Source organism: Pteronotus mesoamericanus, unplaced genomic scaffold (genome assembly GCF_021234165.1).
Source record: "Pteronotus mesoamericanus isolate MK-2021 breed Mesoamerican mustached bat unplaced genomic scaffold, CSHL_Meso_final scaffold_85, whole genome shotgun sequence".
NCBI classification, from domain to species: domain Eukaryota; kingdom Metazoa; phylum Chordata; class Mammalia; order Chiroptera; family Mormoopidae; genus Pteronotus; species Pteronotus mesoamericanus.
In genome coordinates this window covers 64,847,055-64,870,574 of record NW_026555329.1, presented here as the reverse complement: position 1 = coordinate 64,870,574, position 23,520 = coordinate 64,847,055, and the positions used below count along the sequence as shown (strand labels likewise).

The following is a 23,520-nucleotide window of genomic DNA, read 5'->3' as shown; positions in this document are numbered from 1 at the left end:
AAACAAATACATGCAAGAGCTTATTATGGTACCAAGGGAATACTTCATCAGCACTTGAGAAACTGAACTGGCAGGGGCATCAAATCTGACAAAGCTTCCTGGAGGTACAACCATGTCCTGTGCTGGCCACTCCAGCAAACCAGGAAGGATCCGATATCCTGTCTATACAGGGCTGACCTGAGGCTAAAGGACTCCAGAGCATAATGCTGTTTGGATTCAATAAATCTTAATACTGAAGGAGAAAAATCTGTGTGTTGAGAGCACAGACATACAGGAAACCAAGAGAATGGAAATCAGAACTAATAGCTAAGGATACTGAAGCAAACATACTCTTTCATTTTAGGGTATATGGTGATAACTCATCACCACAGTTATCTCTTTGCAGGGCTCTCCAGACCAGGAGAACTACTTCCGCAGCTGAGGACTTGGAAGACAAGTCCTAAGTATGTCCCTTATCAGGAAGGCAAAACAGTCATCCATCACTTCATACTCTTCCTCTTTTCCACAGCCCAGGCTCTAGGGTCCGAGTGATGTTTTAATTTATAGGACGAGTTTATGATTCCCTGTGAGGAACCAGCTGTAGAGCAAGATAATCTCTTGATATGAATGGGACCCTGGAGAATGTTCTCCATCTCCAGCAACACTACAAGACACTAAAAAATTTGAAACCAATCTTGTGTGGCTGGTGATCAATGTTTCACGGTGAGGTGTATGTGAAAAACTTGTGGGGGGGGAAGACAGTTGGGATGTAAACTTCAGTGAGGTCAAGTTCAACAGGAATGAGTGAACATAGGAGAGAACCCTAGAGAAAAACACTGAAAAACAAATAAAATTACAAGAAAATGGGTTTTTAAAAAAACGATGCTGAAGTTAGGCCATCAATAACCTTTCATTAAGCGCTCTCTGTAGTTCACAGTTTCTCAGTTTCCTTGGCTGGCACAGCGGCTCACTCAGGCTCACATCAGAGTGTAGGAGAAATCACGTTTCAGGCTCAGGGTTCCACTCCCGAGAGCAGAGCCTGAATCATGAGGACGATTGTAGGTGCACTAAGCGTCGGAGGCTGGCGTTCTCATCTGCAGTACTCAACACAGAGCACAATCTCTGTTTTCTTTCCTAACTCTACTCGTTTGAGTTATTAAGGTAGGATGGCCTGGCTAAACAAAGTTTCCAAACTCACCAGATAAGGACAGACTGAAGGGCAGAAGGAGCTGGCATGGTCTGCTTCCCAAATGGGAAGAAGGAAGCTGCAGAGCATGTTAGTGCAAGCATAGCTTCATGTCCCAAATGTTGAGGAAACACATTTCTCTACAGTCAGACTTGAAAAAAGCCTAACTCTTCCAACACTTTATGATTATGCTTGCCCCCAGGAGCCCTGCAAAAGACAAGCATCTATAAATGTTTTCGTTTGGTTGGTCTTGCTCACCATCTATTTCTTTCTCACAAGGTACACTACTGAGAAATCAGGACTTGGCAAATGCTAAGAGCAGAGACAACCCTGTGTTTATAATGAAAATATGAAGAGCAGCATTCTGACTGACAATCACGGCAGTATAATTAAAAGAAAGCCAAATTCATGTTATAGAAACAAATTAGGGGTCCCTAGAATATGGCCTGGAATTTACCTGCACTCACCCCAAACTGGAAATATCCTAAATCTCCTTATCAGAGGAATGGACAAACAAACTGCAGTAAACTCACACAATGGACTGTTCCTCTGCAGTGAAAAACTAGGCAACAACATGGATGAATCTCAAATGCATGATTCCATTTATATGATACTTTTGCAAAGATTAAATTGTAGGGACAGAAAACAAAAACCAGTGGTTGCCAGAGACTAGGGGAAGGGCTGAAGCAGCATAAGAAAGTATCAATTCTTAAAGCAATGGCTAAAGGAAAGCATGATCCTTAACTGGCTATACAGGGGGAATGTCCTGTTGAAATAAAAATGTATTACTGAGTCCATATACCCATTGACATTTCTTTTCTACCTTGAAATAAAATCATGTGTTATGGCTTAATGTGAATAAAATAGTATCTAATTTTTTTTTTAAACCCTCAACTGAGGACATATGCATTGATTTGCGAGAGATAGGGAGAGTGACTTAGGGATAGAGATAGAAACATCTATGTGAGAGAGGAACATTAACATTGATTGGTTGCCTCCTGTGCATGCCCCGACAGGGGATCAAACTCACAACCTAGGTATGTGCCCTGACAGGGAATTGAACCCGTGTCCTTTTGGTGTACTAGACAATGCTCCAACCAACTGAGCCTTCTGGTCAGGACGCTATCCAACTCTTAATCAAATGAAAATTCTACACAGGGACAGAGATTATTCTTTTACTGAAAGACTTTCAGTTTCCCAAATTTAACCTGCTGAAATTATGCTGTGAGAACAATTCAATTCAACCTTTAGAAATAAATTCATTCTATCTTAGTGGGAAAATCTACATTTTGATCAACAGGAAATATAATGCCCTATAAACCTCCTTTTGTACTATAAGTTTAGCTTAGAAAGCATAGGGATGGTATATGTGTGTCTCATATAAAAAGGGTAGAAGTACGAGGGAGGGACCCAACCCCCCCCCCCCCCCCCCCCGGAATCATATTCTGGAGGACGGGACCCTTGTAGTACACTCACCCAGTAGGTGTTTTAGGAACCATCTGTATCAGTGCACCAGATGGCATTGTTGTGAGAGGTTGTGTTTGGCTTCAGTGAATGTTTTTTTAAGACTCTTTCAACACATCTGCCCATTTCATGATGGGTGATTTACGAGCGCACCTGCCCACACCAGCTGAGCAATTTTTGACCTAAAACTGTATGACCCCCTTGTCCCACCCTCTTTGTTCACCCAATCTAGCCCTGAGTGACTTTTTTTTTTGGTTTCCTGGATGACAAAAGTCCTCAAAGGGAAATGTTTTTGATGACGTGGAAGAGGTGAAACAAAATGCGGCACAGGCACTAAAAGGCATCAAAATCGGCGAGTTCAAATACTGTTTTGAGCAGTGCGAAAACATGTCTTGATAGGTGCATTGCATCAAATGGAGAGTACTTTGAAGGTGACTGAAGTTTAAACATGTAAGAACACACAACTTTTTATAAATAAGTTCCTTTTTTGGGGGTCCCCCCTCATACATACCTAGTTACAAGAAAGTATACAAGCGTGCTCTCTTCCGACATTCAGTCATCTTTCTCTAATTTATCCGAGGTGTGTAGTCCACCAGCACAGTGCTAAGGAATGTCCTTCCTTAGGCCTGCCTATCCACAGAACTATCTGAAAGTTATGGCTCATAATTCGTGGGATCTAGAAAAGGGTCCACACATAAACCGCATCTTCTTCCCCTCACTCCACTTTACCCCTTATCGTCCCTTTTCCCATTTCTCTACACTCTAACTTCCCAGCAGATTACTATAATTTTTTATAATATTGATATTCAGTGCTCATAAAATTATGACCGTAAATTATAGCCTCCCTGGAGCGCTCCCCCCCTCCTGCTGACCTCCGCCTGAGCCTTGCCCCCCCGCAGGCGTCCCGGCCTGCCTTTCACCCAAACCCTGGAGGGCCCGTGCACATCCTTTCTTGGCTTATTTCCTAAGTCCATGCCTTCCACTTTCTTGGCCTTCCCAGTTCCTTTAAAACAAACAAACAAACAAACAAAAAACCTCCTATTCCTATTTAATAGAGAAAATGTTTTATCTCCCTGGAGTAAAATGGCTTTTGTAGTTTTATTCTGGAGAAAGACTATCCTATGACTACTTTGACTCTAAAAGATAAATTCCTTTCATTGTCCATCGGCATAGTAATACATTATGTTTTTTGATACCACTGGCTACTTTAGTTATGATGTGAATAAAGTATTTTTTTTTTATGAACTTAAATTGTTCTACTCAAAAATACAGACATAAGAGATAGTGATTCAGGGATACCAATTTGTAAGTGAGAAAGGTGCACCGGAGCTTGAGGCGCTTGGAAGGCACACCTTCAATTTTTTCACATTACGTATTTCTCTAAAAACATGTAATTTATCCAATTTGTAGACATTTAACTTACAGCAAACAAATCATTAAATTGATAAGAAAACAGTTAAAGGTGGCACTCAATGATGACAGAAAAAGACCATTTCACAACTACGTTGCTACTTTTGTAAGAATCCAATGACTTTTTAAAATTCTCACCTGAGGATGTATTTATCAACTTTAGAGAAAGAGGAAGGGGAAGGAGAACATGGGTGTGAGAGACACCAACTGGCCGCCTCCCGCGTGTGCCCCAACTGGGGACAGAACCTGCAAACTTTTGGTGTCTTCAGAATGATGCTCCAACAAATAATAAATTTTTACAGGAATACAGTCAATGCCACATAATGATATTTCAGTCAACAATGGATGGAATATATGATGGTGGGAGCTGAAAAATTCCTTTCGCCTGGTGACACTGTAGTTGTCTCAATGCGGCAAAGCATTACTCACGTGTTTGTGGTGATACTGGTATAAACACACCTACTGTACCTCCAGTCGTAGAAAAGTATAGCATTTACAATTATGTACATTACATAATACTTGATAATGATAATAAATGACTGTTACTGGTTTATGTAGTTACTGTAGTATATTTTTATGTTAGAGTGCACTCTTTCTACTTACAAAAAAATACTTTGCTGTAAAACAGTATGTGCTATGTTATGCCAATAGTAGCCTTCTATATCTTGTGCTTACTGCCTCTTGATTGCATCATTTTCTCTTGCTCTTGATTTAGTTTTGTGTTTTATTAAACTTAATGTAGCCTAAGTGTGCAGTGTTTATAAAGTCTACAGAAACGTGCAGTAATGCTCTATCTAGGCCTTCACATTCACTCACCACTCGCTTACTGACTGGCCCGCAGCAACTTCCAGTCCTGCACGTTCCATTCATGGTAAGTGCCCTATACAGTTGTACCATTTTTCATCTCTTATACTGTATTTTACCATCTTTACATTTGTTTACATATAGAAATACTTAACCAGTGTGTTAGAAATGCCTACGATATTCAGTGTACTAACACACTGTACAGACCTGTAGCTGAGGAACAACAAGCTGGCTGGTACCATACAGCCTAGGTATACAGTAGGCTAGACCATCTACGTTTGTGTAAGTGCACTCAGTGATGTTTGAACAATGGCAAAATTGCCTAATGACGCATTTCTCAGAATGTATCCCCGTCGTTAAGCAGCTCAGGACTGTACCACAATAAACAACCTAAACATTTCAGGGAAAAAGGCACAAGGCTGGTTTAAAAAATAGCTTATATATGGTAGGTGACAGAAAGAACATGGAACAAAGCACATCAAGAAGAGCCTACTATTGCTCTGGATATCAATTACAAGGCTATGATTAAAAAATAATTAAAGGTTTGAAATACTATTTTTTCTTTAGAAGTTTTAGATCATTCTTTATCACTTTCCAAGTCTCTACAGGCAACAGGTAAGAATTTATTACAGAAGCAGAAAATGGCTTGGGAGATAATTAAAATAATATATGCAGAATAAAGAATTTAAAAGACGATCTGATGAAGCACAAGTTTCATTTCATGGGTAAATCAAGAACTCAGGAGCGAGGAAGTTGATGTCATGATAACCTTTGCCCCACAGAAGACAAGAACACAACTTCAGAAAATAAAAAAAATCTGCAAGGAACTTGTGCCTCCCTCCCCCAGATAAAAATATCATAAAAGGTTAGATGACTAAAATAATGTCCACATCCCCTACAAGTACTGTGACCATTCATTTTGTTGCCTGCAGTCATGTTAATTTAGGTCCAATAAATCTCAGATAGAAGTTTTATTATGTCTAATTAGTCTTTTTAAAACCCTACATTTTCATAGTTAATAAAAAAGATAATTATAAAATTTGTAAAAAAAGTTCTAGTTTTTGAGATATGAAGAAAAATGACAACTATTGTAGTATTTATTACTAATTAAGACAGAGGTGGTCAGTTATTTGAAGAACATCAAATGCATCAAACTAAAAAGCTAATCATTTTATACTCAATAAAGATGCATAGAATGATGACATTAAAAAAACTACATGCTATCCTTTGGCATGGATTCCTTATGGAATTGTAAGAATTACAGACTATGAATTAGCTGAAAAAATCAATGTTGTTTATGAAAAAAATAAAACATACACAAACAAAATAGCCAATGACAGGAAGCTGATTAAATAAAATTATAGTAATTAATAAGATAGAATAAGATAGAATAGAACCAAATATTCATACGGAGAAATATAATTAACAAAAAAAAGCAATTAAGCACCTACTATGGGCCACACACTGTTCAAGACACTGAATAAAGCTTCTATCACTTAAAAAAGGAGCCTGGGGGCCGAGGGGGACTGGTCGGTGGATGGGAGAAAAATGAAAACTAAAACCCCCACATTTTGGTAAGAAGATGTGTTTTTATTGAAAAATTTCTGATGGTGGTAGTAGAGATGATTTTATTTTGTCTTATTTACACTTGATGCATTTAAACAAAACTTCTGACAGAAAATTGGTGGTCAAAAAAGGTAAGTTTTTGTTTTTAAAAGAAAACAGATTTATATTCAGTGCTGACTCAGCTTTGCTCAGATAAACTTAGTTGGATAACTGTCTCATCAGTATTTTAAAGACAAATGCTATATTCTCATGCTAAATGCTAAATGCTAGATTAAATTCATTCTTTATTATTATTCTGTATATTTTGAGATGATAAATGTTATGGACACTGAAATAAAGTTTATGAACTGATTTGGAAAATATCTCAACTTGAAACTGGATGTAAAATTTGCTCCATGATTTCTTCAAAAACCAGCATCTAAGCATAGCGTTTTATGGCACTGATGCCACTGAACTAAGTAGCCCTTTTCCTTAGGAATAAAAATTTAACTTAGATAATTATAGTTCAGAGCTAAAAAGTATGTCAACAATAGGTAGAACATAAAAATTATACATTAATTTGCATAATGTAAGAATAAGAAAAATGTGTGCCTAGTAAAGCAAGCAGCATGATGTAAAATGCCCTATGCTTTGGCTTAGAAATTCATTTAATAAAAAGTACCCAGAGTTCCATGTAGACATTTTTTAAAAAGCGATATCATTCTTAAACCATAACGAAATTGTCCTTAGAGAAAAGAGTAATTAGAACTGTAGCATTTTGCATATATTTGGAGATTAAATTCTTCGTAAGGAAAAATATAGATTTAACCCTGCCCCCATCTTGTGTATCTTTACGACTCTGGTATGATGTACTCACATGTGAATATGGTATTAGGGTTCTAGAATTGAATCCCTGAGAATCTGGCCTATCAGTGAAAAATCATATACGCCAAAATGCATGATACATGGCAGAGTTTTGGTCAAGATAATATAATAAATTTGTTTTTTCAACTAAGGCTTTCAGATCATTGTCATTTCTCTCTCCACCAGTGCATATGTAATTATGGATGCTCTAAAGCTTTCTCACTCATTGCAAACTCCATAGACACGATTATCATAGACATCTATCCATTTACTATTGTTAGAAAACTTCCGAAACTGGTATAGAGATGTGAGCCATCCTGGGGGTAATCCAGTAGGGGAGACATCAAGCTCTCGCCTCCCATGCCTTCATTCCACAAAAACTGCTCTAAGGTCACCAGTAACTCAAGTTGCTAAATCCACTGGACGGTTCTCAGTCTTCACCTGTCTTCACTTTGGAGCAGCAGAGTCAACTCCTAGGTCCGAAGCTCTCTCTCCCCTTTAGTTTCTATGGTTTTCCTCTGACAGCCCAGGAAGCTCTATCTTTAGTTTCTTTGGCCAATGACTCCCTCTATATATGGTCTTTAAATTTTGGAGATAAAAGATGTGGAGTAAGAAGTCTTCTCTCCTAATATTCCCAAAAGTCCTAAATTCATTCATAAAGCCCAAGCCACTTTTCTGGGCTATGGACTATGTGAACGGCTTATCTGAAGGGTTCAGGGGTACCTCAGTTTTAGCATGTCCAGAAACTTAATTTTCCTCTCAAATCTACACCATCAAATATGTACTATGTGAGAAAAATAGCATCACCATCAACGGTCTTTTGTACTCAGACACATAGGGAGCTCATGCCTGATACCTGGTTTCATTCTCCTTCCTTGGCCCCTGATGCAAACAAAGACCAAGTCCTACCGGTTCTACCACCAAATCTCAAATATCTTTCCACATCCACATTAGGGTCATAACCATTGTTCCAGCCACCATTCAGTGCTTACATGTGCACTTGCAATGTCTTTCCCTACCAGTACAGCCTAAAGCCACTCTCGCCTCAAGTCTATCTCCACAAAGCAACCAGAATGAGGGGACAGGGTACAAATATGTGTGTTATATGTAGTATATATAAAATGAGGACCAAATTACTTCATTTCATTCTAATGATTTCTCATTGTCCTTCAGACAATTTCAAAATCCTCATCAGGGACTACAAAGTGCAAATGTTTCACTCATTCGTTGTTGTGTTTCCAATCACTAGCCTCACATTACAGCAATATTGGCCCTGCCTTTGAATCCAAGCAGCTTTCTATCTTAGGACCCTCCCGTACAGAGTTTTATCATCAACTACCTCCTTCTTTAGGATTCATTTTAAAAATCACTTTAAGGACTTTCACTTACCACACAGAATAAGCTATAGCCCTGCGTATATACTCTCACAGGACTCAGTACTTCTCTCACAACAGTAATTATATAGTGAACTGTGTATGCCCTGTAAGAACTACATATATCTTGTTTAAAGTTTTATCTTCAACACCCAACATTGTGTCTGGCATATAATAATCTCTTGATAAATACATATTGTTTGATCATTCATTCACTGACTCAACATGAACAATGCATCAAAAAACAAGCCAAATTGCATATGTTGGATATCAAATGGGAGATAAGGAGGCAATAAAAGAACTCAGCAGAGGGAGGAACAGAATTTGGGACTTGAAGAAAGCATGAAATAAAAATACTACTGATGACAGTGGTGGCAGTTATCATTTACAGGACTTCCTAAGTGCAAGGCAGAATACTCAGCAATTTAGTAATGATCACCACCACCAAGAACCACTGCTCTCTGTTGAGCTCTTACTATGTCAACAGTTAAGTATTTACTCATTCAATCAGACCACAAACCTAATGAGATATGGGCCATTATTAATTTTACAAATGGGAAGACTGTGGCACAGAGAGGTTATATAACTTCCTCAAGGAAACAAAGTAATAAGCAACAGAGCAAGGACTTAAACTCGGGTGATCTAATATTGGAGCCCATGTTAATAATGATGACTCCATACTGCCACTATTTTCTAGAATAGCAATTTTCAACTGGTGTGCCATAACAGTTTTTAAAACATGCAATACCTGACTATTTACTCAGGGGCATTGATCTTTTTCCGTTTAGATTGTCAAACTAAGGAAAAAAACAAAAAAACCAAAATACCACACACGCGCGCGCGCGCACACACACACACACAGACACAAGCTAACACAATAGCCGTTCCATGTGAATAAATCAAAATTATATCTAATTTTATTGTCAGACTGACAAAAAGTATAATTTTGGTCTGCTGCAGATTTTCAGTAATTAGTTTATATGTGCCAGGAGATGAAAAGAGTTGAAAATCACTATTCTAGAAAATATGCCTGTCCACTTCTAGCTACTACCACCACCATTAACCCTGTAGCTAGGAGCCAGGGTCACACTTTTCCAAAGAGTATCACACTGTTTAAGATCATCACCTGGCAAATCAAATCTAAACAAGGCTCTGAAGTGACACAAAAAAGGTGCCCTTTCCTTTGTTGAGAAACATGACGAAAAGCAGTGCACACATGTCAACTTCAAGAGTTACCAATCAATACATCAACAAGTGCAAAATCATGGTATTAAGCAGTTATGTAAATGCTGAAGAAAGGAATGATCAGAAGGCAGTGAGGGGTAAAAGGGGAAACTGCCTGGAAGAAGAGCAATGCCCTGGAGGAGAGGACAGAGGCCTGGCCAGCAGAGAAAGAGTCGGCCATTAAAGAAATGCTACTCAGAAAGAGCTAATTAATGACATCGTCATTGGAACCGAGAACTTGAAATAGTGGAATAAACTGAATGTGATATAGAAGAAAAGGGTCTCTATAGTGGCTGAAGTGCCCATACATGTTGCAACAATGGACCATCAATAGAACATTGGTTTTCCTCCAGAGTCAAACCTTGATAATAGTTTATATTCTCAGACACGCCCCAACTCTGATAATTGTGTTAGGAATTTTATCATTTCTTCCCGAGAACACCCTTTTCGGAGGAACTGAGGCACAGACTTACTGGGTCATTCCAGGGCGACCCACAGCTCTAATTCAAGGATATTCAGCTGGACATCAACACTGCAAGGAGTGTCCAAAATTTTGTACAACATATTCTGTACGGAATATGCTGGAAGCATGCTAAATAAAGCCTTAAAATACAAGTAAGCAGAATGTCTATGTTAATAAAATGACTTACTTTGAGATGTTTATTTAAGCAATAGCCACAGGACAAAATGAGTTCAATGTAAGACTAAGTAGTGTTATGATGGTGAAGTGGAGAGCAAAGCAGGGGCTGGGCAGAAATATTTCAGGTTTTATCACATCACTCAGTAGCCATGGGAGAGATTAAATAACCCAATCATATATCTGAATCTGGGAACCAGCAATTTTACCAACTGCCTTCAAAATACCCTAACATTCATTTAGCCATGCCTGTAATGGGCTCATTTAACCAATTTGGATCCATGAAATACAATCACAAAACAGTATCCACATGCACCCAGAGAATGGGAGAGAGAACTGAAGAGTATGACCCAGCAACAGAAGAATCTATGCTGCTAGAAGCAAGTCTCTTTGGAAAGAGATATGACTTTGGGAAAAAAGGTCCTGGACTCCCTCAATCTCCTTTCTCCATTTTTTTGAACAAAGAAAGAAAGTTAAAAAAATCATTATACCTCAGGACACTTAAACGAAAGCTGGGACCCTGTTTCTAAGGGGCTAGGCTGCACAACCTTCCTGTGTGTGAAGTCATAGTCAAAGTGGGAATCAAGAGAGAACTAAAAAATTTGTGGCAGAAAATTTTCTTGAAAACAGAACATACTACAGTGACATATCGAGTCTACTCATTATTTTGGGAAGATATTTTATTATAAGAAGAAACAAATACAGAATCTCTGTTTCTAATAGTGCTCCACCTCAGGCAAGTCACCAGATCAAGTCTTCAGAGGTGCTGAACTGCAGAGCTGGGACGCACCTGTCAAATGCCACGACACTGTGCTCTGTCTACCTCACCTGCTATGGTGTCTGAATTTCCCAAAATAAAAGCCTGTCGGTGAACGAAAAGGTAGACCAAGTAAGGTACAGGCATGGAACCAGACATTCTCCAGGTGAAAAAGACATATTCACTTTAGAACTGTTTATTTTTTAAAGAACTCTCACAACCAAATGACTCTTAATTTCCAGGTACTGAAGAGACAATAAAACAAAGGTTTTCAAAACACATAATTATATGATCTTTTACTACCCAGTGTTACACATGCTTTTGTATTACTCTTGTTTCTGCAACTGCTTCCTCTATTAAAGGATACCTTTTAAATGAGTAAAACCATGACTTTTATACAAATATAAAACAAACACATGTCAAAAATTTTATTTTAACCCACTAATTAATGAGTGAGCCAAAACGATGTTACAACTGATTCAAAGGAGAATCTGAAGAACAGACATATACATAGAGGTAACAAGGAATGCTGAAGTGAATTCAGTTAAACTACAGAGTGAAAATGTAATATTTGAAATCACTTCTTTTACAGGGCAGAAATCTATATGGAGTCAACATTTCTACAAACAGGAATCACTGCATCAACATCAGGCCTTCACAAGTTAAATTTTAAAAACTAAGCAACCCTGGTTGGTGTGGCTCAATTTGTTGGAGCGTCATCCTGCGAATGGAAAGGTCACAGGTTCAACTCCTGGACAGGGCACATGCCCAGATTGCAGGTTTGGGTCGGGAAGCACACAAGAGGCAACTGACTGATGTTTTCCTCTCATATCGATGTTTTTCTTCCTTCTTCCCTTCCCCTCTCTCTAAAATCAATAAGCATGTCCTCAGGTGAAGATAAATAAAGATCTGGCTAGGGATAAAGTTATTTCTCTCAAAAATGCATAGCAGAAGCTTCTGCATGTTTAAAACAAAAAGAAATCCGTTAACCTCAAAGGGTTTACGAGGCAGTACTCAGCATTCCAGTGAAAGGGTTCCCAATAATCTTCCCAGTTGCAAAGTCTTTAACAATTTTTCCTGATACCCCCAAATGAAGAAGAGAGGGGAGAGACTATGTCCTAAACTTAGTGTTTTACAGTGCAAACATTTACAAAAGGAACAGAACTCAGCTGAAAAGTAGATTAAATTTGTAAAAGGAGGTGCTTGGACACTCCTAACTGTGGTAAAGGCTGAAATACAATCTTTACAGAGCTCCATTCAGAAACATGCTCAACCTAATAAAGATACATTTTTCTCTCTTATTCCCATGGAAAGCATAAATGCTTGTAGATTTCCACTTAGAAGTAAGGAGGGATACCCTTGCACTTAGTTCTGGGGAGTATGAATAGAAGAACTTGTCAAAACAAGAACTAGCCACACAGGACTCTTAAGGCTGAAAGAACTATGGACAAAAGACCATTACTCAACCATTATTGAGTACAACCTGAGGAGAACCAAACTCCACCACGAGATCAAGGTCTCTTAACAACACCCATTCTTTTTCAGAGGGAGAGGGAAAAGGGACATGGGAGGAAAAGGGCTCAGGGGAAGAAAGGGGAGAGACTGAAAGAAAGGGAAAGGAGAAAGAAATGAAAAGAGCCTGGGAGAAACTTTGAGGGTAGTGGCCACTTCGGTGCTGCAGGTGCCTTGTACCACAAGGCCACGGTGTGCATTTCTTTGCTATGAGAATACAAGTCAATGGGCTTACACACCGCAGCCCAAGAGCCTTTGGCTGGGGGTAGAGAAAGAACCAAACAGAGAAAGAAATACCTTCCCCTAAACTGGCAGAGGTGAGAGAGATGCAAGGAAGCCACCATGAGAACCCACCTCCGGCACTAACCATGGCTCCCTTGCAGGGGCCCATCATATTTATGGAGAGCATAATGCCTGCTCTAGAGAGCAAGGTCAGCAGACGGTGAGTGGGCTCTTTCAGGATTCCTCTGGGATTTTCCTTCGGGAGGAAATGCAGAGCCCAGCCATGGGCCCAGAGGTTAAGGTGTGAATGGAGCTCTAGAGCTAAACAACACTTCCAGGTCACAGACACCCAACCAGGCAAAACCAGTCATAGACTGTGATCGGCACCAAGGGGACATCAGCATGTGATTTTAGGTTAAGGGAGAGTGACAGAGGGAACTGCCATTAAAACAAACAAAACAACAACTAAGAAAGGAGCATCTGTGCCATCAAGTTACCAGGGGTTGCAAAGAACACAAAGGCAGCTAGGCTGAAAGGTACTTTAAGGTTACATGAAAATAAGAAGACAATCTAACCAACTAGGCCTGAAGACATACAGGGGAAACTGCAGTGAACACAGACCTAACTTATAAAGCCTCTGAGTGATTGTGGTTTTTTTATACCTTTTCTGGACATACCATGAAAACTACTTTTTACTTCTCTAGAGCCAAAAAAACATTTTTAAGCTCTTCCACTGAGGACTTAACGGAAAAATAACTTCTGTACGGGTGGTCTGCAAGCCTCTTCTAGAAAGAACTGCTTCTAATACCCTGTGGAAAAAAATGGTGCTATTCAAGTTCAAGAAGGCACTGAAAAACCAGGAACTGAAGGAAGAGGTTCAGGAAGAGATGCCAGGGAAAATCCTACCTATTTATTTACTTATTTATTTTAAAGGAATACTTTCACCCTTTATATTTGTAAGTTTGAATCCCACTGGTCAACTTTGTAAGTCTTCATTTCATGAAATGATAGAATAAGAGGGATCCCAAAATCTGACTCCCTACCCCTAGAGCTAGTCTTTGGATCATGCCAGGTCATGGTTTAAGCAGTAATATTCTGCATCTCCAATAAAATCAGTCATGGATGGAGGTTTCAAAAAAGTAGGTAACATGATCCAAGAAAGCAACATTCAAGTGAGCGGTGATTAGCAGAAAGAAAAGAAGAAGAAGAAGAAAAAAAAAGACACAGGACTTAAAGGCAAGAAAGAGGAGAAGAGCAGAAGAAACAACAGCAAAATTAACAGACAAATTACCAGGACTTCATTATCATAAAAAGGCAGTTGTTCAGAAAAGTGCGAGACCCATTCTAGTAATCTGCCCCTTTCTGGAACTGAGAAATATGACTGGGGAGGACAGGAGGCCGGTTTGGCTCTGTCTTCTCATAGTGCTGTCTGCAAACAAACATCGTAACTCCTCATGCACCAGAGGGGAAAGAACAGACACAGTAGAAAATGGAGAAAAAGTGAGGGAGACACCATGGCTATTTCACACAGAGTTACTCACACACAATGGAAGAGGAAGGAGTTCAGGGAGTTACAGCAGGCGACTGGGGTGCGCTTGCTGCAACCTGAGAAGTGGGACTCTCTTACCTTAGAACTGTAATTGATTTGTCTGATTTACCAGAACAACAGTAAGCCATGTACCAGATCCATTTTGTTGCCTGTTTTACACTCTATCTGCAGGAGATTGTATTTATTACAGAGCAGACTACAACAAAAACAATAATAAATCCAAGATAAGCAACAGCCTTATATTCCACTGACACGCACATTCCAACTTCTTGTGTGCTGGTGAGGGACTGGAGACAGGATCAGGGCAAAAAGAACCCACTAATAATGGAATTGTGGGTGTATGACGTGAACCAGTCACCACAGAAACCATGCTCCAAATCTAATCAGATCCACTGCCAAGTCGGTCAAATTCTCAGTTGGTTTCACATTCATAGGAAAATCCTTGTCTAAAGGAAACTGGACAGATGATCGAGTGAGGGGGCAATGACCAGGACTTGTAATACCCACTTCCTTCACCTTGAAAAATTAAAACTAAAGGAAACTAGTAACTTCTTCAGGATTTAAATGACCAGACTGACAGTATGTTTTCCCTTAGTGGCTACCCTGAAAACAGGTGCAAAAGATGCAGAAGAGCCAAGTTTTAAAAAGCCCTAGCCAAAAGGTAGGGTTCATTCAGTTGGCATTACACCGAAGCTGTGTACCTTATGGAAAAACACCAAGTTGACATTAACATCAAAAATCATCTGTACTAACAGGTAAACAGAAAACAAAACCACAAGTTGGGAGCCACCATGACATTTTTGAAAAGTTAAAAAACTGTTCTGAGCTTTCAATATGGAAAGGGACAACAGGCTTAACTGAGATAGTAGAACACAGAGTAAAAACACACATGTAGCCCTGACTGCTAGGGCTCAGCTGGCTGGGCATCGTCCCACAAGTGAAAGTTCACTGGTTTGATCCCCGTCCAGGGCACACCCCTGGGTTGCAGGTTCGGTCCCCAGTTGGTGTGCCTTTTAAGGCAACCTACTGATGTTTCTCTCCCTCTCTTTCTTTCTCCCTTCTCTTCTCTCTAAAAATAATAAAATCTAGAAAGAAAGGAAAGGAAAGGAAAAAGGGAAAAGGGAAAGGGAAAGGAGAGAAAGGGAAAGGAAAGGGAAAGGAAAAAACACTTAGTAGCAAAAAAAAAAAAAAAAAAAAAAAAAAGCCAGTTCAGTCCTAGGGAAAGCCAATAAAGGGACATAAAAAAAAAAAGCCTGCTTGTTTCACCACCAAAGAGACCAGCGTCTCACTTGCCAAAAAAAGGCAGCCATCCTCTCACTCCTGTGCTTGAAGCACTGACTTTCCACCATTGAAGTCAGCCAGGCAGGCCTTGCACTTGCTAAGTCTTTGTAAGAGGCATTTTAATGCATTCTGACCCTTACATGTTGAAATCACTTTTAAAAATACAAAAGAAATATGGACAATGAGGTAGAAACTCAACTCTAAATGCTGGAATCCATTAAAACTAGAACTTTACAGGTGATCTGTCTCACAAGCATGATATATAATCTCTTCTATACAGCATATTTCTTGAGAGTATTAGCTTATAAAAACAGGGTGAGGCAAAAGTAGGTTTACAGTTGTATCCACTTTCAAATACAATCATTAATAAATTCTGTCCCACCCTGTATGTCCACCCCCAAGGGTGGGACTAAAGGTGGGATGAGGTACTATGCACAAATACCAGTTCATGGTCAATTATTTTGGTAATATATTACATATATACTGTCAGCCTAACAAAAGCTAAGATGGGGGTCATGAAGTAAGGGGAAAGAGGAACACATTTAAAAATCACAATGAGGTTAAAAAACTTCTATGAAACTATTATATGTGTGTATTCCATGGACTTTACTGCAGGTGTTCCATCTTCATCTAGCTGTAAGCTATTTGCCTGCCTGACGCCCATACGCCTACTTGTCCCTCAGACACTATCACCAGCATGCTTCAGGAAGCTGGAAACAGATACATCTCACTTTAAAGGCACACGGTGCACCCAACATACATATATTTAACCTGACACTTCGACAGAAAGAAAGGAAGGTTGGAAGGGGAAAAGGAAGATCTTCTATTGTAGAGGGCAGAAAAAAAAATAAAGTAAGAGCCTTGGCTGGTGTGACTCAGTGGACTGAGTGCTGGCCTGCGAATGAAAGGGTGGCTGGTTTGATTCCCAGGCAGGGTACATGCCTGGGTTACAGGCCAGGTCCCCAGTAGGCGGGCACATGAGAGGCAACCACACACTGATATTTCTCTCCCTCTCCTCCCTCCTTCCTTTCCCTTCTCTAAAAATAAATAAATAAAATCTTTAAAAAGAAAGAAAGAAAAAAAAACCCTTCCAATCTAAGCTGAACAATGCCTGATGAAAGGGAGACAAGGTCATTCTGACATCTGTTTAAATGAAATAGCTTTTTCACTTTCACTTGTCCACTTGCTCAAGCTTTTCTCTTTTATTATGTGCTGAGGAAGGTTTAATTGACATTTATTTTTAAATAACATAAGAGCAAACCGATTCTTCAATACCCAGACACAAAAGAGAATAAAGATATGCATGAAACTGAGCTACAGATGACAGGGGTGGCGGGCACATACACATGCACACACACGAAACCAAGGAAGACTATGAAGGCAAACCTCTTGCTACCAAAAATATAATGAATGAATGAGTGAATGAATGAATGAATGAATGAATGAATAGGAAGTCACCAAAACGCATTAAGACCGGAGGCAGCATAAACTTCACAGATGGCAGCAGAGACCATGAGGACACTGCGCCGGCGGGTGCTAAGAGGACAGCCCTAAAGAAAGTGTGCGTCTGCCTCAAAAACCCTGCTGAGGGCTCCCCTTGCTTCCAATGGGCGCTTTCAGCAAAGAAATGAACTCCACGAGCAAAAAAAAAAAAAAAAAAAAAAGGCGCGCCATCCTCAAGGTTTCATTCAACTTCTAGAAGGCCTTGGATTGTGAGCCTGGGCACATCTGGCCCTAATGTAGAGGGATCACCATTGTGCTTTCCAAAACAGGTCCTTGTAACTTTCCCCCCTGGGGCTGAACAGCCAAAAATTTGTCCTTTGATTATCCCAATATCTTCACCAAAATAATAATATTAAGGAAAATACTGTTAATAATGTCACAGCAGGTCCATACAGAAATTAATATATGTACACTGTAATTCAGCAAGGTAAGCCATAGGCCTGACACATCACAACTGTCATCAATGATTGGATACAACTTAGTCACCTGTGGCTCAAAGGCCTTTAGCAACAGGTTTGTGGACTGCTCAGAACTCTCTACTAGGAAGAATGCGTATCAATGTATCTCACTCACTAAAGAGAGGCACAGCTTCTTGACAAAAGTCCAATTAATGTAGGTAACAGTGTTTAACCTGTAATCTGCAGTGACTGGCCCAGAGAAAGAAAAGATCAAAAGAACCCCATCGCTTAGAAGGAACAAGGTACCACTCTATCTAGGCGAGGGTGAGCTGGTCAGACAGACACATTTATGACATGCAGTCACAAGGAACATCAGGCAAAGTCTCAGCCAGGCTTGGGAAGACAATATAGCAGGAAGATACAGTATTCTATTTCATTTCTGCCGTGGGTCAGGCTGAGCTCTAGCAGCTTTTGTTTACAGTTGCATTTACTTCCTGGTACCTAAGGTAAGCTTCCTGTAAGATTTACTAGCTCCTCCTCACCACCCTCAGGCTACACGGTCCTTCCTACACATGCCCTGAATCCCCTCTTTAACCATCAGTGACTATGGAAGTTGAAATGGATGGTGTATCCCAGGAACAGTGGGTGAACCGATGAACCAACAAGCCTTTCCAGGGCAGATGATCAAAATCAACACCTCAAATGCTCACTAAAGTTGGTTTTATTTCTCTTTATAGTAGTTGCCGCTATCTGATTTTGCCATTGTCTCTCTTTCCCATGTGCATGTAGAGACTTTATCAGTTTTGTTCATTATTATAGCCTCAGTGCCTAGACCAGTTCTAGGCACAGAAGAGCACTGAAATATGTGTTGAACAAGTGAATAAATCCTACCCACTAACAAAGGTATCTATTCAGCCAAGGGATCCTACTTGTGCAAGGGCAGAGTCCTAATCACTGAATACTCATTCAGACACAGACTTTTGGGAGCTCAAAAGGGTATCGTCTTCTATTCTTCGGGAGCATCTACATCCGTTAGCTCAAAGGATACTCCCACTTGGAAGCAACCTCCAAAAAAAGAAGTTTGAGGAAATGATGATACTTAAACTTGTCCTAAAATCTGTACTTAACTTTTCCCCACTGAGACGTTCCACTCATAGTGAGAATTGAACGGGGATTTTACAAAGAAATAATTTTTATTGTAATGCAACTGGAAGGAAATACCTATCTTCTAAGTCATAATAATTAAAAAATGATAAAGCAACACAGTGACAGTTCAGGTGATGAAAGAGGAGGTTAAGTTTAAGCCCTATTTTCAATTCTGCTTTTCCAGAATATAAAACATTATCTCTATAGATGCATAGGCAACAGCCCTGGAAAAATTCACATTCAGCGCCTGAAAACAAATGAGCTCCAGAAAACACATAAGCTGAAGTACTTGGTGAATCAGCAGCTAAACTCTTGGGACCTCTGAGCCACACAGGCTCTATTCAGGGACACAACTCACCCCAGATATGTCTGCGACACGGTGGATAGGCACTTCCTTCTTGCTATGCAATCCTTTGCCATTCTTAATAGCTCTGTAGAAGAAAAAAAACCCAATTAAAAACTCACACAGGGAAGGGGTAGGAGGGTGAGAAAATCGGGTGAGAAGAGAGGTCATTCAAGTAGGGGTCTCTCACTCACCGCACAAGTCACACTGCACAGGACTGTGGAGCCAGTCTCTGCAAGAGTATCTGGTGGAGGGAAATAATAAGCCTGCTCTTCTGAACCCAGTTATCAGTACTTGGCTGCTTGTTTCAGCCAGCAGTGTGCCTGGTAATCAGCGAGCTTGTGGACCTTGTTTCCAATTACAGGCATTGTTCCAGGCACAAGAGAATCAGCTGAAACAGTACACTCTTAAGCAACAGAAGTAACAATGTTTCCTTCAGTGTTTAATCACATGAAACATTTAAAATGCAAAATATGTAGCTAGTGTTCCAATTCTAATGGAAATAAGTTCCTCCCAGGTAAAAAGATAAGTTACCCTGAATGAAGCAATATTTATGGAAAAGCCATTTAAAGGAGAGGAAAAATTAGCAAAGGCTACAAAACTGACATTAAACCTCATTTTCAATCAGTTTCAGGTTGTGATAACAGTGGATTTAGCAGAGGACTCTGGGATTCTGTCAGATATCTGTCCACTGGTTGGCGTGCTCAAATCTCCCACTTTTTTATCTTTTAATCCCTTGAATGGTAATAGGGACGGAAGCCTAGGTGTGACTGGGTTCGATCACTCATGTAACAATGAAGGACTTGTGAATAAAAACTGATGGGTAAGTCACTCAGTGACTATGCTATTAGACAAAACCTTCTTGTGTCCTGCCAGTCTGCAGACCCAAGCAGGGAACATTTCTGAGTTTAGAGAACGAGGAGCAGATATTCCACAGTGTGCCCAGCCTGGGGACCAGCATTCTGAGAGTTTCTGAATTCTAGAGAGTGCAAATTGTCCAGACTGGGGCCAGTATTTCAAGCCCTCACACTAGTGACCACACTTCCACAGTCTTTCCTCCAGGCTCTCACTAAATAACCAGCAACAGAGGACAATGCTCCACAGGGGTTATGTTCAGGTCTTCACTTCCTAAGTCAAACTCACAGAAACCAAATGAGGTGAATGTTGTTCAGTGCAAGGTGGAAAAGTGTGGGGTCAGTGGACAGACATGGCCCTACCTGTCTCATGACTGAGGGCTGGTCAGACAGCCATTGGCCAGAAGGAATGTGTCTTACTTTGGAAATGGATTGTGACTGTCTCCTTATCTCCTTTTGGGAGTGGCTTCTTGTCCTGTGACTTGCTTCTTGACCTTTCCCTTCTGCACTTGCACACTGACCTAACTTAACGTAGCTCTGGGCCACCTGCAGGTTTGTGCAACCTGGACCCGCGCTGCCTTTGTCTGGGATGCCTTACGAGGAGCCTGAGACTGGAGGAGGCGCGGTCTCTCACCCTGTCCCGCCGCTGGTGGTGCACTCCCCTATAATGTGAGTAATAAATGGCATGTCCACCTCTGCTAGTCCTCCGGGTGGATTTTTTCAGAGTAACAAGGACACTTAAACGGCTCCCGGTTTTGGGCTCATGTATTACAAACAGTCATATTTCATTATATTTCTTACATACTTGGGCCGTTACCATTCTCTCCTCACCCCTCCATCCATCACAGGGTATCTGTCTCCATGCAACAGATTTAAAATGCCTTCTGTTCAGAAACAACAAACAAATGTTTTCCTTACTATCTAGTTTTTATTCCATGATGATGGTAAGATATGAAAGTACAGAGTTAACAAGAAAAAAGAACATCATACACTCACTCTGATCTGATCTGCTAACAGAAAGAAAGCATTCCCAAGTTCCTTGAATCCCATGGCTCCCTCCCGAATTTGACTCAAGGGCTTCTTCAGCTTTAGAAATTGCAAATAGGTCAGATTCTTCCTTTTATATTTTAGTCCAATGATTTATCATTCAGGGAGCCTGTTACTGATCATGGACCAGGGCTGGTTCTCAAGGTTTGTCCCAGTCCCTTGGGATTTATAAGCTAACAGGGGAAGACTAGAGGATGGTTTATATGGGAAACCACTGGCTGGAAGCCAACAAGAGATCTAACTCATCCTCTGCCACCAACAGGCTCTCCCTTTCCCCATTCTGCCACCATAAACTCAGAGGACCTGCCTTGGGAAGAACAAAAAGCCTTTGAGGCAAGGCAAGTACACAGCCATCCTGATTTTAACTTGCCTTCCTTCAAAGCGAGGCCCGCTAAGCTTTCTGTAGGTCCTCTGGGGCCCAAACTGCCTACAGCCTTATCTTCTTCTAACAACAAGGACAACTGAAATAAATGGACCTGCCCTATAACAGTCATCATGTGAGAGCATTGCTGAACTTGTGACCTTTACTGTGCTCTAGAGAACATCTCATATACCGAAAAGGAGAAAAGGACTGGGAGTGAGCAGTAAGTTAGAAAACAGAGGTCTAGAGGCAAAGGAAGTAAAGTGATAAATTAAAATTCTGCTTTCTTTCTGTGATTCCAAAGTAGCTCTGTGCCATAGTCAGAAATCCAGGACTTAACCAAGAAGATTAAGCATGTTATCCATGGGGGAAAAAATATAATGCCCCAGACCAAAAACCATGGATAATAGTGTGAATAAGACATTTAAAAACAAACAAACCAGAGTTATTTAAAATTAAGTCTTAAAAATACTTTATGACTGATCTACCTAGTTCCTAAAAAGTATATTATCACATACTTATTTATGTTCAGGTATTAATTTTGGAAAAAACCTTCAGACATCTTTCCATACTTTGGATTGCTAAATTAAATCAATTTCAGCTACAGTCAAGAGGTACCAAGAATAGTATTACAGTATCATACATAAACTGAGAAACAGTTCTCATTGTTTAACAAAATAGAGGCAAAATTGAAAGTTAATAATTCGTAAACGCTAAGTACAAGTAATGCCCACCTATGGAGCACTCGAAAGTATAAGTGGTACACTGGCCCCAGGCTGCAAAATGTGAGGGCTCTCTGAGAAATGAGCTAAATGGTACATAATTCGGTTTGGGTCTCTTCCCTGTGCCGGGGCTGCTTTGGTTCTTGTTCACACACTGCTGCAGAAATGACCTGGGTGAGCCATCCCCAGAACACCTCCCTCGGCCTGACACAAGGCTAGCAATGCCACAGCAAGAACCTTCCCTTAGGACAGTAACTGGGGGAAGTGCTCAGTGCGGAAATTCATGCGCGCATCTCAAAGAGGAAAGGAGTAAACTCCGAGAGTGGCAGGCTTGTCCCCGTTCTTTGCCGAAAGGAATGTATTGTAATATACATCTCTTGTTCCAGGACTATACGGCTATAGCACAAGACTGCCTCCTAACAGTAGTATAATAGATGGTAAAGTCAAGACCCAGGTTCTGCTGCATTGCCACCACTTCTCAGTGGGGCTCCCCGTGCATCTTATATAACCTAGTTTCTTTGGGACAGGTTTGGGAAGCTCTGTCTTTGAGACATGGGAGGGTAAGTCAGCTAGCAGGTTTGCTTCCACTGGTAACCTGCTCCACAATGCAAACACCAACTCCCCTCCCCACATTCCCTCTCCCCGCAGGCTGCAACCACAGCTCAACATCCCTTTTCATTAGGCAAGGAATGAAACTCCTGACTTCTAAACTTCTCCTGCTGTGTCTGCTTAATAGCTGCTTTCTCACAAAGGCAGGCTGGCGCTCAGGCCAGCCAGCAGAAAGGAGGCAGTGGGGCAGAACACAGGCTGCTCCTCTCAGAGCCTTTCATTTCCAGGAAGCAGCAGTGCAACGCTGGCAAAAACCAGCGGTGTCAATAATGGACAGAAATCGTCACCAGCCAGAATGTGAACATATGTCCACATTCATACAAAGGGGTAATAGATCAGAAGACAAATGAAAACCCAGCTTCTTTCTAGGTTGCTTCTAGAAGTTTTCAAAAGCTACAGTGTGGGAGCAGAATTTTATTCCAATCACTAGAAACAGCCTTCTGTACACAGCAAAGTTTAAAATTCTCACACAGGAGATGCTACTGCCTCCCCACTAGATCATAAAACCATCAACTGTGAGACAAGGTCACCCCCAGTGCCTTCGCACAACAGGAGCAGGATGTCAGCACACTTCATGCGATGAAACGGAGTTTTGCTCTGAGGTTTTGGGGTTCCTTACTCAGACAGGAAAACCAACAGACCATCTCTCCCCAAGGCACCCTTGATTCATTACAGTTCATACTGTGCCAAATAGGCCAACAGACCATAATCTTAATCTCAGTTCACTGAC

At 40.6% G+C, this 23,520-nt stretch overlaps 1 protein-coding gene across 1 annotated transcript in view; it reads right to left on the bottom strand.

Annotated features, from left to right (window-relative positions):
- Positions 1-23,520, bottom strand: part of SND1 (staphylococcal nuclease and tudor domain containing 1) — a 412,206-nt gene that overhangs the window by 157,173 nt on the left and 231,513 nt on the right. Inside the window, exon 14 of the mRNA XM_054564546.1 lies at positions 19,213-19,285. Coding sequence (XP_054420521.1) covers positions 19,213-19,285 — 73 coding nt within the window. The remainder of the gene's footprint in view (positions 1-19,212; positions 19,286-23,520) is intronic.